The 16,807-nt window shown below is 37.1% G+C and overlaps 1 protein-coding gene across 10 annotated transcripts in view; it reads right to left on the bottom strand.

Annotated features, from left to right (window-relative positions):
- Positions 1-16,807, bottom strand: part of RBMS3 (RNA binding motif single stranded interacting protein 3) — a 793,177-nt gene that overhangs the window by 286,400 nt on the left and 489,970 nt on the right. For all 10 annotated transcript variants that reach the window (XM_053599626.1, XM_053599630.1, XM_053599631.1 and 7 more), the window contains exon 6: positions 6,588-6,667. In XM_053599626.1, coding sequence (XP_053455601.1) covers positions 6,588-6,667 — 80 coding nt within the window. The remainder of the gene's footprint in view (positions 1-6,587; positions 6,668-16,807) is intronic.

The following is a 16,807-nucleotide window of genomic DNA, read 5'->3' as shown; positions in this document are numbered from 1 at the left end:
CATTTTGTTGGAATTTGGACTGCCCTAAAACTTTTCTGTTTTCATCAGCCATCCACCTCATAAAGTTCCCAATTGCTCTGAGGTCAGCCATGCCATTGTTGAGACCTTGCTCTCTTCCCTGCGCCTCTCTTGTTAAATTTCAACTCTGGCTCATACCTGTGTAGTATCACTAATATTGACTCTCATCAATCCTAGCATATGGTTTATAATCTCTACTGTAAATGAAAAGTTATTAAAAGAGTATGTTGGGATCATGAAATTTACTTTAACATTTTAGCTAGGTCTACCTTCCTCTATAGACGGAAAATTTGAATCAAAAATAGTTCCCTAACACAATTATTGGAATGTTAACTTTGAGTTCTCTTAAAATCAGAGCCCGGGAAGAGATAATTTCATTGGGAGTTAGGATCAGAAAGCAGATATACCAGAAAAGGGAAGGAAAGACAAGGAAGAAAACAATACCAATAAAGGGTACCTCACTTAGCTTATTTCCACTATGGGAAACTTCTCAAAGAAGCCCATGCAATGTGACTCAAAATTTTCCCTCCAAAGGATGAGAAGCTCAGTGTTATCCAGTGATTCCCATTCTCCATTTGATGCAGGGTTATCCATGGGGTGACATCTCCTTCAAAGTTTGCAGAAGACTCGTGTTTATTTGAACAGGCTTTTATAAATATTGTCTTTAAGTGTAAAAGTGAAGAAATGAATTGAATATCTGAGGTTTGATGCTTCCAGGGTAACAGAGACTGCCTATGCCATCTGCCATTGAATCATAGGTGGGAAAATTGGATAAAGAACAGACATAAAATCCATTCTAATTATTTCTATTCTCCTAAAGATGGTTTCTTATCCCTTCTCTATCTAGTTTCTCATTATCCAAACTTAGAAAATTAATCATCTCTGCTTTTTTTCTTCTTCTGTATCTAATCAGTTATCAACATATATAACTAGGTTGCTTTTCACACTATCAGATGCGGTTCCATAGAAAGGTTGAAAAATGACTGACCAGGCCAATTTCCATACAATTCACAATTTTAGGACTCCTTTGACCATGAAGGTGGTCCAGCTACTCTCTGAAGTTCACTAATAATATTATAAAAGTGTTTTTTTCATCATGAAGCAGCCATGTGGTTTGACATGTAGAAATAATGTAAAAGGCATCATTAACAATGAATGAGACAAATGAGACACTTCACAGAGAGTACCCCCTACGCATTACAAAAATCCTCTCACTAATGAGAAAACTAAACTAATATCCAACTGGGGATTCACAAAGTCTTTTCTGCAAATGATGTTGTAGTTTCACAAAAATGAAATAGAATGAGGTATGATTCACCTGAGCAAACAATAAAGATATATTTTTACTAAACTATCAGGGGTGGAGAACCTGTTTCCCGCCCCAGCATACACAATAGCATTTTTGTATTTGTTACCTCTTTCTTAATTACAGTTGTCTTTGTGGACTTAATAGACTGGTACTACTGAGGAAACACAGATTGTGAGTCTTGGCAACATTTCCCACCGACAAAAATATGTAACTCTATTGCTTAAATATTGTCACATTTTGAAACTAGGCCTTTTAATACAAATTGCATTTAAATATGTTGTCAATATTTTACTCTAAAAGGAGTGTTAACTTCAAACAAAATTTTGCCAGTTTAAAAATATATTATCATTCTTGTGATATTTTCCTTGCTTTCTTCCATGAAGTGTTCATATGTGTACATAATCATACATATTTTTATTTGCATATAACACAACAGTAAGTCTACTATGCCAAAGTACCAAAAAGGCAGACAAGTTTTATTTTTATTGGAAAAATTGTTTCTTTAATACCTAACTATTTGTCCAAACTTCTATTGGTTACAGGATTTGTTAAAAGTTAATGTAGTGGTGAGCTCTCTTTCAAACCTTCCCTATTTCTTAAAGTGTTCAATTTGGGACAGAAACAATTATCTAAAGAGTAAGAAAATCAAACCAGAAGTGAATTATTCATTTTCTTCTGGAAAGACTGCTCCATTGATAGGAACATGTGCTTACAGGCAAAAGTCTAGTTTGAGAGCAAAACATGATTTAGTTTTTTACAAACAGCCTGCATGTTCTGTTCATCAATACATGTCCTTACATGTGGAAGCCTTTTCCGCATGGTGAACTGCTCTGCTCTGGGGGCTCTTTGAAAGCAAGTCTTTCAACTTTATGCCCCACAAATCCCTGAAGTGTCTGGGAACTAACCCTTTACTTTTGCCAGAGGTTTGAAAATGGAATGCTTTGGGACTGCACAACATTCCTAGGCAATTCATTACAGGACAAAGAAATGTCTAGTGTTAGGCAGACAAGCAACTAATGATCCTTCATTTTTGTCCAGAAAACATCAAGATCGATATGTAGGACATGCAACATTTATGGAACACTGTTTTCTTTTCCCTCTAGGGGAGAGAGAAAACACTGGATGATTTCTTTCTGCTGATGGCCGCAATACTCAAATGATTGACACTGTTTAGCACACGCCTTTGGCCTCTCCTTCCCATCTGTTAGTAGCAACACTCATGCCTAATCTTTGTTAACCTCCTAGATGCTAGTATTCAATAATTTGATTTTGAGCATGTATATCTAGCTTCATTGAGCAGGAGATAACACTATAATCTAGAGTAAACAAAGATAGTTCTGGGATTTGCTAATAGGCCTTATTGTTCCATATTCCATTATGGAAATGGTCCACATTCATTTAAAATAGATCTTTATGAATAAAAAAGGGAAGCTCAGAGAAAGAAAGAATGATCTAAAAGAAGGTATCTACAAAGTTCCCTTCTAACTCACATAATCTGGCAGGAATTAGAACCTAATACCAACATGAAATTATATTTAATGAGCAAATTATTGGTACAATGACACCAATAATTTCAAACCTTCCCTATTTCTTAGAATGGGGCAACAACATAAATGTGGTCAATGTTGTCCTTAACTATGGTGATTTAAGAATTTTAAATTCAGACCAATATCAAAGTTTAAGGTTAAAGTAGATTTTTAAAAATTGTTCTTTTGTAGAAATGACATAGTAGGAAATTTGGAGACTGAATGATTCACATCAGGACAATAATTAGCTTTGTCTCTCTTTTAAAAGTAATCTTTATTGTTAAGAGTGACAGAATTTGAAATGGTACCATATTTGCCCAACCACATTCACACTTGCCCAAGTTATTCCAAAATAGAGAAGTAAGCAATGTTAATATGGAACTAAATCCTTTGTACTTGATTAAAGCAAGAGTAAAAGCAGGGTATAAGAAGAAGATGTTTGATTTGCTATTTAATCTCTCAGTAGCTCCCATAGGGTTAGGGATCTCATATCATTATTGGATCAGTGCAGTTTCCTTATCAGCATGACCTTAAGCCAATGCATTAAAATCATCAATATGCCATTCTATAAAACCACAGCTTCCAAATTAAAAAATGCCAAATCTTCATAATGCAGAACACTGAGATTTTTAAAATCTTTTGAATTCTATTTTAGTTGTCCATAGGTCTGACTAATTACAGTTGTTTTTAAGTAGTACATTCACAAGCAAGAAGATTTCTTAGAGTATTGAAATATTTTAGAATATTTGTCAACACTTGATAAGTTTAAAGAAGTTTAGAAAGTTGATCATTTAAAAAAAACAATCACAATATCTGAAGTCAGGGCTTACAGTAATATGCTACACTCTGTCTTAAAAATGGCATAGAATGTTGGATTAAGACATGATTTCTAAAAGTAAGATTTCACCTATCCCTAAGAAATAAGCAGTGAGGACCAATAAAGGCAGATAGCATATACCCAAATTTTATTATACTAGTTATGACTTAGTGGTGATACCCAATGAGGACATATTATTACTTTAGCTTTCAAAATATCCTGCATTACATCCTCTTTTATTTTTATTCCCCATCAAATTTAAGTATCAAAGATTAAATATCTTCAGTTACCATTTGAAGCCTTTATTAAACTCTATTTAACTTCCAAAGTAACGTATAAATAAGCAAATTCAAGTACTGATGATGATCAATATTACATACTAAGCTCCTTTATGCTTAGTGCAAATCTCAGAAGCATTCCGTTATCTCAGTTAAGAGTTTTATAATTGGCATAATTATTTTGCCTTTCTTACTCCCACTAGATAAGAATGAGAATCTCGTAACCAAGTTCTTGCTATTCACAATGTTTCCATTGGGTGTAGCTATGATATTAGATAGGTTAATATCATAGCCTGCAGATTCTGGAAGGCTGCCCAGACAGTTGGGGATTTGGAGTGACTTTCTTTGTCTTCAGCATTAAATTGTGTTACTCGGTGGTATGTTCTATGGGGAAAACCAAATAAAATACTTTGACATCAATCAGGGCAAGAAAGATTTCACTATGTCCTCTTATAAAAAAAAGAAGAAATCTAAAAAATTGAAACCTGTGCTAACGCTTGAATCAATGAAAATTTCTATGTAGTTTCCTCACTTTTGAATTGTTCACATAACAACGTATTTATAACTAGCTTGAATGCCTTCTATATGTGTGTGTATAAATAGACAGGGACCTGCTGGATAACGTGGGCTAAATGGAGGGATAATCCACTAACAGTGCAACTCCTTTATTCAATGGCGGGTCTGAGTAAAGTGTCTTAAAATGTCTGTTTATGCTAAAAAAAAAAAAAGCATTTCTCTGAAAATGCGAGGGCAGCTTCCATGCTGAGATGAAAACTGCTAACTCGTTTTTTAACAACACCATATGTCTCCAATTGGATCATAATGCAGTCAGTTCTCCAAGGAATGTTACACATGGGAGCTAACCAAATCGAGACACGGTCTTCACTGTATGTCGACTCACTGATAGCTAGTGATCAGCTATTTTGGGTTTTCCAGATCATGCAAGTGTTAGTCTGAATGGGTCTTTCTGCAGCCCCAGTATCTTCCCCAAACCAAGCAAGCCACAAAAGGACCCCAAGCTTTTCACAGGTTTTGTTTTTGTTTTGTTTTTTGATTTGTTTGTTTAGTTTGGTTTTTAGAGATGTCTCTCCGTTGCCCGGGATGAAATGCAGTGGCTGTTCGCAGGCATGATCATTGCTTTCTGTACCCTCAAATTTCTGAGTTCAAGCTGTCCTCTTGTCTCAGCCAGCTGAGGAGGTAGGATTATAGACATGCCCCACCACACCCAGCTCAGACTTCCCTATATAACCTTAATATATTTTAAGAAACTACAATGCCTAAACCCTGAAATCTAGTGGATTTTAAATAGTAGCTGCATTATATAGTAAACACTGTTGAAACCCAGCTTTAAAAGAACAAAAATAAATACTGTAAGATTTAGGAAGTCACCTTTTATCCCCCTGAGAATAATCATAAACAAAAGATCAATGAATAAACCAACATTTATTACTCAGGTAGTTCTTTATTCATTATAATTTTCCTTAGTTTAGTATTTCATTCAATCTTTAATTTTTTTATTAAATGAGTAAGGTACATCTAAAAATTTAGGTCCAAAGAGATGGCTCACACCCATAATCTTAACACTTTGGGAGGCTGAGGCAAGAGTATCACTTGAGGCCACTAGTTCAATACTAGACTGAGGAAGAAAAAGGCCTTGTCTCTATTTTAAAAAGTAGCTGAGCATGGTGGCACAGTGGCACATGCCTGTAGTCCTAGCTACTTGGGGCACTGAAGCAGGAAGATTACCTGAACCCAGCAGTTTGAGGTTACAGGGAGCTATGATGACACCACTGCACACCAGCCCAGGCAACAGAGTGATTCTGTCTCAAAAAATAAATAATAAAATAAAATAAAATAAATTTACATACCTACTATAAAACAGTTTCCACATACACTACTGCAAGATTAATATCAAGGTGAGGCATTTGTAGCCCTAATATACATGATTCTTTTTGTTTAATGTAATTCTTTAATATTGAATGTAATTCTTGATTGTATTAAGTTATATGAACTTACGATGTGTGTAAAACTAAGAATTTTGCCTTGGTAAATGTGAAATGTCCTGGGATAGTCTAAAGTTTCAGATACTCCCTCTGATGAATAGACAATATTTTAAAAAAATTTTCAATATGTTAGTAACTGATAGTTTCATAAAATATAAAATTATGTCCTCAGAAGAGATGACAGTTGAAATTGCTATAAAATTTTCTAAATGTTTACCCTTACTTTCAATAGTTTTCTTGCGACTGACTGATAAGAAACCTCTGTGGCCTGGCACCGGCCGATGCAATCCACTGTGAATATCACTGTGTTGGTATTTTATAACTTAGAAATCAGGATTTCTATATTAATGATAAGAGTCATTAACTTCTTTCACTTCAAGTGTATCACTCTTTGAGATGGTTTTCTTCTAATCCACTTATGGGAATTAACAGTGGAGATTTAAGAAAAGACCGAAAAAGAATCACCAAAAACTTTTGGAAAAGATGAGTTGCTAAATAACATATTGTTTTAAAAAAGTTATAAAAGCAACTTTTTTTCCCAATGACCATCATTGGGAGAGCTTTACGACGTCGTCATTCTAGTAACAGCAGTACGTCAAGGTACTATTTAGTAATTTATTTGGTAATATTTCTTACCTGGGATGCCTGGTGGTGTTTTCAGGTATTTTCCATTAAAATGTTGAATTACCACTTCACATTTTTCAGTAGACTCCATTCTGAAAAAAAGAAAGTAAACAGGGGATCATATACTTTGTTGAGTTGTGCATATCTAAGAAAAAGAAATAAAAAAGAAAAAGTGAATAAAAAAGCCATGGGAAAGCTTAATTTGAGAAATTAAGCTTACGGCATCAACTGTTTTAACAACTACAATGGCCAGATTGACAGCAAAATGTCACAAGCACATCACAAGCAATGATGTGAAAAGTTGCCTTGTGGATGTTTCATACTGAGTCCTCATTCAGAGGTAACCCTGAGGCATTGTTTTACTTAATTAATTAATGATATTTGGCAATTGACAGTGTTTAGTAGAGATCGAGGGTGGTGCCTGGCACCTGTAATCCTTATATTCTGAGAGGCTGAGGTAGAAGGATCCCTTGCAGTCAGGAGTTCGAGATCAGCTTGGGTAACAGTAAGACCCTATCACTTTAAACAAATGTAAAAAAATAAAGTACTCAATAAATATCTGTTGAATGACTTAATTAGCAAACCTAAAAGGTAGGTGGTATTATTGCCCTTCATATCAGTGAGGGCACTGAGGCTTACAGAGATAAACTAACTTTCCAGTAAGTGGTAGAATTGTGCTTCGAACTGAACTCAGTGAACATCTATCTAGCACTAACACCTGTACTGAAACTAAATAAGATATATTGCTGAGGGACTCTGCAAAGCGAGAGAGGAGATGTGTTTCATTTGAATAGCTTGCAGCCTAAAGGAGTGATTAGTACAGTACAATGATCATTAACATCATGGCATTTTGTTGAAAATCCATTGGATGAAATCAACCCAAAGAGAGTGATTTGGGGTCCTAAAAATGTTGAAGAATGATATAAATACATAGCCCTTAGGTCATACATATTCTTAATTTTAGATTTTGGACAATCTCCTATTGTTTTTCATACTAGATATTAATATTCCTAAATTGGAATTCTTGTGCCAAAGTTGGCATCTCACATACAATTTAAAGAATGAATATTTTGAGCTGTACCATCATAATATCAATTTTAGAAGTATTAGTATTTGTAGCATTTTCTAAATAATAAATTACATCTGAACTTTACTATTTTATAACATTGGATGGGAAAAATAAAAATTAAAGGGTTGATTCTGATTAAAAGAAATTAAGTCCTACCAAGAGGATATCAGAGGAAAAAATGAATTCAAGCAACAACCTACATATACATGAAAGAATGTATATAAAATGGGTGAAATTTGTCCAAAAGGCAAAGTATAATTTTGTTTCCTGCCATGTTATTAATATGAGCTTTCTTGGAATGTAGCCCATCAATGCAAGATATAAAACTTTCCTGGGCAGTGCCTGTGGCTCAAAGGAGGAGGGCGCCAGCCCCATATACCAGAGGTGGCAGGTTCAAACCCAGACCCAGTCAAAAAACAACAAAAAACTTTCCTATATCTAAGTTGTATTTGTATTTTCAGGACCACAGGACATGACCATATTACATGTGTAGGAAACAGGATAAGGAAAAACATGTTAACAAATATCAAATAAGTCATATATATTTACCATAGCTACAAGAATTCAAATGTGAGGGGAATCCTAGCAGCCAGGGAAGGGCTGAGAAGAGGCAAAAAAGGCAGGAATGGCCTTTGCAGAAGTAGTTAGCATGAGACTAGCTGGGGAGGTCAGGAGGAGCTGGGTGATGGATATAGTGGGGCCCAGGAAGCAGACCACATGACTCAGCACCAGGCTCACCCAGGAAACTCAGAAATAAACTGGGAGATGTAGCTAGACAGCTGTCATCACCTGGTTAACAAGCAGGTCCCACTGAGGAGCTGTACTGATGTTTTGACAAATTCTTAACTTGTTTTTGGATGTGAGTTTCTAGGAAGCAAATAGATGAATCGTTCTGTACTGACAGCCTGCTTGGTGATAGAGACTTCTCACCTACGAGATCACCATGCACATGTTCTGCCCTAAGGAAACCCCTGCACATGGTTCTGTTGTCCCTCTCTCAAACTTCTTAATAGTTTTTTAACAATGAGACCTGCATTGTTATCTTTCCCTGGATCCCATAATTACATAGATGATCCTGCTGTGATCAGAAAGAGCAAAAACGTTATATAACATTAATAGATCAGTATTTATTCCATCAGATAACCCAAAAGATTGACATAAATATTATTTTGAAAATAAAATAGTCTTACAAACAAATGAATTAGGGTCTAAATGAAAAAAAAGCAATTTTGCACTTCAGAACATATAATACTAATAAATAAAAATAAAAACAAGATAGCATTTTGTTCACTAATTAATCATAAATTCTCCTAAATCAGAAGATGTTTAGATAAAAAAACCAGGATGAATTTCTCTCTGTTCTAAATATTTAGCAACAGTTAAGTATAATTTTCCCAACTCTTTCACGTTTTCTTTCCAGTAGAACCTTTTACCGTAAGTCTTAATTTTTTTTTTTTTAAGTAGGAAACTTCCATTTCTAGGAACAAAAGAATTCTAACTCGGCTTTCTCTCTTCCCATAGGATCTACTGTTGTCTCTTAGGGAAAATAACCTTCCCTTCTAACAGAGACATGAATGGGAGAGGAAATGTAAGCCCTTAATTACTACAGATGTTACTTTATGGAATTTTTATTCCAGGAGAGCTACAGATTGAAAACGTTATGCCCCGGAGTTCCCTCCCTGTTCAAAATCTCTCCGGGTAAGGTAAGCATCCAAATAAAAGGCAGTTAAGAATCTAAAGCTTATGGGTGGTGCCCGTGGCTCAAGGGGTAGGGCGCCGGTCCCATATGCTGGAGATGGTGGGTTCAAACCTAGCCCCGGCCAAAAGCCAAAAAAAAAAAAAAAAAGAATCTAAAACTTTGCCTGCAAAAGTCCTACAAAGCAAATCCTTTCTCTTTGTCTTCAAATGACATGGAATTCTAAAGGAAGACTAAAACTAGATGGGGGTAAGTGTATATGCGTGCTTGTTGATTCTACATAATGTATTTTAGGGAACAGAGAAGAAGCAAAAGAAGAAAATCAGGTGGTTAACCCACTCTGCCCACTTAAAATATTTTTGTCCTTGTTTGAAAGCTTCATGTCTTCCTCCGGAGTTGAGGTATGATCACAGTCTTTCCCTAACACTGTTTTACAGCCATATCAAGCCAGATGGGGGCTGTTTCTATGAACACAAAGACAGCAGCCTGGATTGTTCACTTTGGGTTCATTCACATTTAACTAAGTGAATGTCTGCTGTGAGCCTTTAGAGACTCTCCCCTCTGAAAGAATAAATGCAATAAAAGTCTGTTTTCTGTAGCTGCCGGCGCTTAGTGTCAAACCATGTTTTGCCGCACCACCCAGCAGTGACAATTTCATTTTAATACACGGGACACATTTTATCAAGGCAAAGCAGTCCCAGCGAAGACGGCAATACAGGAGCTGCCAAGGGGGAAAGGCTCAGTGCTCCTCATGCATTTTATGTGGAAACAGAACAAAAGTGAGGCCCAGAAAGCTCTGGGGGGAGGGAAGCTGTATGGGAATAGCCATCTTAGAAAGAATGTGCCCATTTTCTTCTCAAGTTTCACAATTAACTGCCCTGAAATGCCTGCCAGCTCAAACGATCTGAAATCTGGCACACGCTTCACTTGAAACTGACACTAGCATTATCAAGTGAGTCTGAAAAGACAGCATACCAGACACAGCTGCCTTTATATGTCCCTTTCAGACGGGCCACGTAATCACTAAACTGCGTCTATTCTTCCCAGGTGGTACCTGAACCCCCTTGCATCTCTCAGAACAGCTCAAGTGCCAGGCCGACCGTTCACCTGACAATACATTAATTAGGTTCTTACAAGGCTCCAATCATTGTATAAAACTTCAGGGTTTTCTGTCAGGTCTGATGTTTAAACACAAATACACATTAAAGGTCCTGTTTGACATTCTTTCTTGTCTCCGGGCCTAGGAACCTGGCTTTAGTCATCTGCAACACACCACAGAATTCCACTGTTGGGGCTGCTGCTGCTGCTGCTTCTCTTAACAACAGCTACAAAGAGTAGCTAGATTCATAGTCAATACTATTTCCACAGGCAAATGACATCAAATGAGAGCCTGATCCTGTATGGGTAGAATACTCCAGGTTAGATTCAAAATGCAGGGGTAGGAATGTGCTTTGCAAAGTCATCTGTAGCCTGTCTGTCTCACCTCCACAGAGAATCTCACAGTTTGTGACCTCAAAGCAAGAACCATTATTAACCGTGTCCGTAAAACAAATCCACTACATCACTTATCATGGTTAATGAGAGGTTTCCAGTATTGTGAAATGTTTGTGGTTTTGCAATCACAGACTCTGTACAAATTATTGGCAACTTAGAGTATGCGATGTTGTAAGCCAGTCATTCTCATTTCCGATAAGATTTACAAAAGTGGTCAACATGAAAAGATTTTATAAAGTACTAAATATGCACTGACATTTCTGACATTTCAAAAACAAATTATGTCATTTAGTTCTTAATCCATCGTAATGGAAGGAATAATAGTGAGTCCAAGGAACAAAGATGAATGAAGGGCTTCTATTTTCTTCTTAGTTTTTGCCATTTATTTTCTTACTCCTAGACACCTGACACCTTCTTAGGACCTAAGTGTCATAAATGCCAAACAGTGAAGTGGAGTAACCTCTCTTTCATCTCTTTTTGCAGCAACCCAGACATTTTAGAGGGATCTTGCTCAGAATTATAATATATTCCTCTTAGGAAATGGAACTTTACACAATATTTGGCTAATGAAAACCCACTCCAGAGGTTTAGAATGACATAATGTTGTACCTTATACATTGTGTAAAGAAAGACACTAACTCTAAAAGACTGGATTCACTTCCCTAAAGTCTGGTGGATAAACCTGGATACAACCTATGTCTTTAGATACGTAGGTGGTTTATTTGGAAGAACTGCAATTCTACTGTGGCCTCATGCCATCCCTCCTGATTTCTTCTCCTGACTCATCTACTTCAATCTGTTCTGAAGCAGGATAGACCCTGCTCTCTCCACCTCACCCAGCTGCTATTCAATAGAGCAGGTGTTTAAAAAATGGGCATATATCTTGATATGACGTGATAAGAAGGGTACTTCCCCTTTGTAGTGTTCTTTCCAAAACTCCATAATTACTATGAGTTCTATCATGAAAAAAAAAATCATCAGACAAACCCAGATCTGGATACCTGATCAGTACTACTCAAGGAAAACAAAGAAAGCTTGAAAACTTGTCAAAGATGAGAGCAGTTTGGTGAAATAGAACAACTAAATATAACATGGCACCCTGAATTGGATCCTGAAACATAAAAAGAATATTAGTGGAAAAGTGGGTAAGATCCAAATACTGTCTAGAGTTCAGTTAATAGTAATATGCTAATGTTGGTTTCCTAATTTGGAAAAATATTCCACAGTGACATAAGGTGTTAATGGAGGGAACTGGGTGTACAGTTTATAGAAGCTCTATATTATCTTTATAACTTTTCTGTAAATTTAAACTTATTCTAAAAGAAAAGTTTGTTTTAAAAATCACTGTCCACTAAAATTATCAGGGAACTATTTTTAAAAAGACCAATGTCTGGGGTCCAGCCCAGGAGAGTCTATCTTAATGGTTTTGGCATGAGACCCAGCAGCAAAGTTTTCAAAGCTACCCAGGTGATTCCAGCATGCAGCCAGGGTTGAAAACTACTGCTCTGGAGTTCTGTGTCACATATCCCAACCTGGAAACCATGTCCGAAGGTATATTTTCTTTGGATGGCAAAAAGGCTTTGGAAAATTTGAAATGATTATGGAGGTTTAAAAATCGGGAGGGGTCAGGCTCCGTGGCTCATGCCTGTAGTCCTAGCACTCTGGGAGGCCGAGGCAGGTAGATTGTGCTCAGGAGTTTAAGACCAGCCTGAGCAAGAGTGAGAAAAAAATTAGCCAGGCATTGTGATGGGTTCCTGTATTCTCAGATCCTCAGGAGGCTAAGGCAGGAAGATCACTTGAGCCCAGGATTTTGAGGTTGCTATGAGCTATGACACCATGGCACCGTATCCAAGGCAACAGAGTGAGACTCTGTTTCAAAAAAAAAAAAAAAAATTGGGGAGACTTCACAAGAAAGTTTGAATTTATGACTCTTCTTAAAAGATTGAAAGATGGGATCATCTGACCAAAGCTTTCTGTGTGGTCTTTGTCCCAAGTTTCTGGCATAGAGCTCATAAAACCCTTGGAATTTCCTGAGTGATAGGTGTGTATTTTATTATTCAGAATGGACTTTAAAAAAATTTCTTTTTTTTTTTTTTTTTTCAGTTTTTGGCCAGGGCTAGGTTTGAACCCACCACCTACAGTATATGGGCCCAGTGCCCCATTCCTTTGAGCCACAGGCACCACCCCAGAATGGACTTTTTTTGACCACCTAGGACTTTATGCTAGCAAGGTGGGGGGAGATCAAGATACCTTCAGGATGGGGGCTGGTCACGAGCAAGACCTAGACAAGATTGGTGGGTTGGGACATTCACCTTAGCCTCAGACTTCTGACAGATAGAAAGGGGCTGCAGATGGTGCCCAGTGATTTGATCAATGATGCCTACATAATAAAACCACCATAAAAACTTCTCAACAACAAGGTTCAGGGTACTTCCAGGTTGGTGAGCACACTGATGAGCCGAGAGGATGATAAGCCCAGAAAGGGCTGGAAGCTACATGCCCCTTCCTTTGCCAGACACATTTCTTCCATTTGTCTGTTCCTGCGTTGTGTCCTTCATAAGAAACTGGTGCACACAGGTAAACTGCTTTGGTGAGTCACTGTAGTGAGTTATGGTACCCACAGCAGAGAGGTTATGGTTGCTAAAGAAAATTAAACTTGAAAAGTTGAACTGAGATAAAAGAGAAATCAAGCATAGGTCTAGAAAAGTCCTGCCACTAAATGTCTCTGGAATGCATGATCACTGTTAAGCAATCCCTTTGAGCTAGGCCATGTTTCATTCCTAGATATTAGTATGTATTATACCTCTTTCCCTTACTCAATGGTTGTTTCTTTTCTGTTGCCTGAATATGCCAAATGCAGCCCCACCTTAAATCATCTATGTCCTTTTCTCTTTGCCAGAATTTCTCTTTACTCCTCCTACCCACAGAGAGATTTTTGTGGCTGGTTTCTTCTCTGGTTTGTCCCTTCCATATGCAATTCAGTTGAAATGCTTTCTCTTCTGAGGGTTCTACCATTCCTGGTTCCTCTCATATCCCTCTTCCTCTCTATCACACCCTTGTTTTGTTTTGTTTCTGTAATACTGATATTAATAATTTAATACTATTTGACATTTGATTACTTGTTTATTATATACTTATTATCATCTCCCTGATCCCATAGAAATAAAAATGTTGGTCCATAAAGCAGATATATTTTCTCTTTGGAAACATCTCTGAATTATTGCATCTATAACAATTACTGGCTCAACAGTAGTGCCCAAGATGTATTGATTGAATAAACTGAATGAATGAAAAAAATGAATGGGTATATTTTATATATCAGAAAAAGAGGCTTTGAGAGTTTAATAACTGCCTTACAAACACAAGTAAGAAGTCCAGAACTAAGACAAAAGTTATTTCTGACCCATGTAGAGTCATATTCATAACCATACAGATGTGGAGAATAAATGAGTTGGCCCAACTCACAGAAAGCTAAGAGTGTAGGAAAGATACTAACTAAACAAGCCTCAGACTTATAGTCCAAAAGACACTGGATTATATTTCTATAGACACTGGACTATTTCTTCTCTCTTACCCAGAACAGACTGCTAGCCTCAAATCCCCCTCCTGGCTGCCCAAGAGTCCCTGTCATGCTTTGAGCTTAGAGAAGGTGTAGGGCACAGACAGTTACAGGCCCTGCACATACTTAATGGAACCATTTCCAATCTGGAGGTAACAAAGTTCCCGCAACTCAGTTTCACATGGCTGAACTACTTTTTAGAATTCTCTTCCTATCCCACAGAGAGCAATCTTTGGAATATAGCCATTTCCATTTTATAATTAGAAAGCAATAACGTATATGTTGCTCTAATCCCTTCTCCACGTGTTCATAAAGTTGTGAAAGGTGTGCATATAATACAACTGGAATCCTGGAGATTTCAGAATAATGGATTATTTGATGCAATTTATTTGTTTGGTTGGTTGCTTGGTTTGGGTTTTAAAATCCAGAGCTCTGAATTTAAGAAAAAGAAAGCAAAATCTGTTGCCACCTCTAGCCATGGTTATGACTTTCTGAGGGAGATAGACAGATGGACAAAGAAGCAAGAAGAAGAAACAGATGAAGGTAAGAGAAGAGACAGGTAAATAAGAACGAAGTTGAAGAAGCTGGAGGTGGGGCCAGGAGCACACTCTCCAGCAAATCACATCTTCAGGCAACTGGAAGAGGAATTAAAATTACCAAAAGGATTGACACAATAGCCATTCTCACTGAACATTCTCTTCAATCTCCGCAAGCACAATTGTAACCTGTTTCTGGGAAAACACAGCTGTAGTTTGGAAATTATCACTAAGTTTACAGCTTAGAGATTTACTCTGCTCATATTTGATTTTCTAGTCCCATGAGTTTGAGATAGTAAAAGAATTGCCAAAATGGCAAAGGAGGGAATGTTTGTGCAGTGATAGATGGAAGGTAGATATAACCAAAACATATTCTGAACAATAAAAACAAGTCCAATAGCCTAGGAAGAATTGGCATTTGCTTAGAACTTTTTAAAATCCCTTTCAGTGTTCTCCTTACATTTCAGGAGCTGGGGGAAGAGAGGGAACAAGAAATACCAGGCAGTACAAGGTAAACCGATGCAAGTTTAATGATATTCAAAGTTATTAACATAACATAAAAAATTAGCATGTTATTTACACTCATTTTTAATAACCAGGCCAGAATTTGCCTATAACCACCATTTTTTATTTTTTTTTTTTACAAAGTGAAAGGAAGGAAGAACCTACATTATTTATTTACAAAACTTGCTTGTTCAATAGGGAAGCGATGGAACACAGGGCTGCCCATATGTTAAAAGTCATTCAAACAAAGCTCCATGAGAATCAAATTAAGAGTACTAAGGAGGGGCAAAAAAAGACTACGAAATACAAAGGTCCCTGTGTTCAGCAGTCTCTCACGCTCTTTAGCTCACCAGGGGACAGTAAATGCATTGCTTAAAGGAGTTCTATGTTCCCAGATGTTGAAGCTGGATTAATTGTGAACATTCACCCCCCATCCCTTTTCCACTTTGGGTCATTCTTTACTGGCCTCTTCTAACACTCTTTCAATGTGATATTTGCTGGACAAATGGTCTCATGTTTCTGGGAATGGGAAATGGATAACATGAACGCACAGCAATGTCCCTGCAGACGCTGGCTGATTTATGCTGCGAGCCTCACCCTTGCAGGCTAGGTAGTGTGTTGGCACTCACCAGCTCTGCAGCCGTGGATCTGTCAGCATTCCCACCATAAACTTCTGTTTTTAAAGGTTTATGACTTGGCTATAAAATGCTGCCTGGAGGGGGTGGATCTTACAAAATTGTTTTAAGATACAAGAGACTAAAAAAAAAAAAGCATAAAAAATAAAATGTCTGTAATTTCAGACACTATCTAGTACTTCTGGATCTTTGAAAAGCCTGTAATTGTGCTGTCTGTGCACCCTCCTGGCATTCAAATCAGTGCTTTGAAGTTCAATGTTTTAAATATAAAATGAAGATACTCCTTTTACTTTGAAGAGATGGTTATCAAAGAAGATTAATATATCACTTGCAAGTAAAATAATAATGGGGGGCTTTCTTTCTAGTCAAATGGATTTTAGAATTTTAGAATCTCTTGCACATGAATTAAGGACCACAGCCAGTGGTTATAAGTGACCGATGGTAATATTCAAAATGAAGCCTGCTGAAAGAATTGTTCAGGTTTTGTGAATTGAGATAGTCATAAATTCAAGAGGTATGCACAAGAATTTACTAGACACAGTTATAGGCTGGCTGTTCTTCCAGTTAAATAAGTATATTCTTTTGATAATGCTTGTGGCACTGTGAACTTTTAGAGGAAGAAATAGTGTGTGAGCCAATACTAGTTGGGCTGATGCTACTACTTTTTCTCTAACATTCCCGTACTCCTTATCTCAGAACTGGCTCATCACTGTCATCAAATGTTGTCTTCGTACCTATT

The sequence above is a fragment of the Nycticebus coucang genome, chromosome 8 (genome assembly GCF_027406575.1).
Source record: "Nycticebus coucang isolate mNycCou1 chromosome 8, mNycCou1.pri, whole genome shotgun sequence".
Classification (NCBI taxonomy): domain Eukaryota; kingdom Metazoa; phylum Chordata; class Mammalia; order Primates; family Lorisidae; genus Nycticebus; species Nycticebus coucang.
This window is presented reverse-complemented; position numbering and strand designations above follow the sequence as displayed.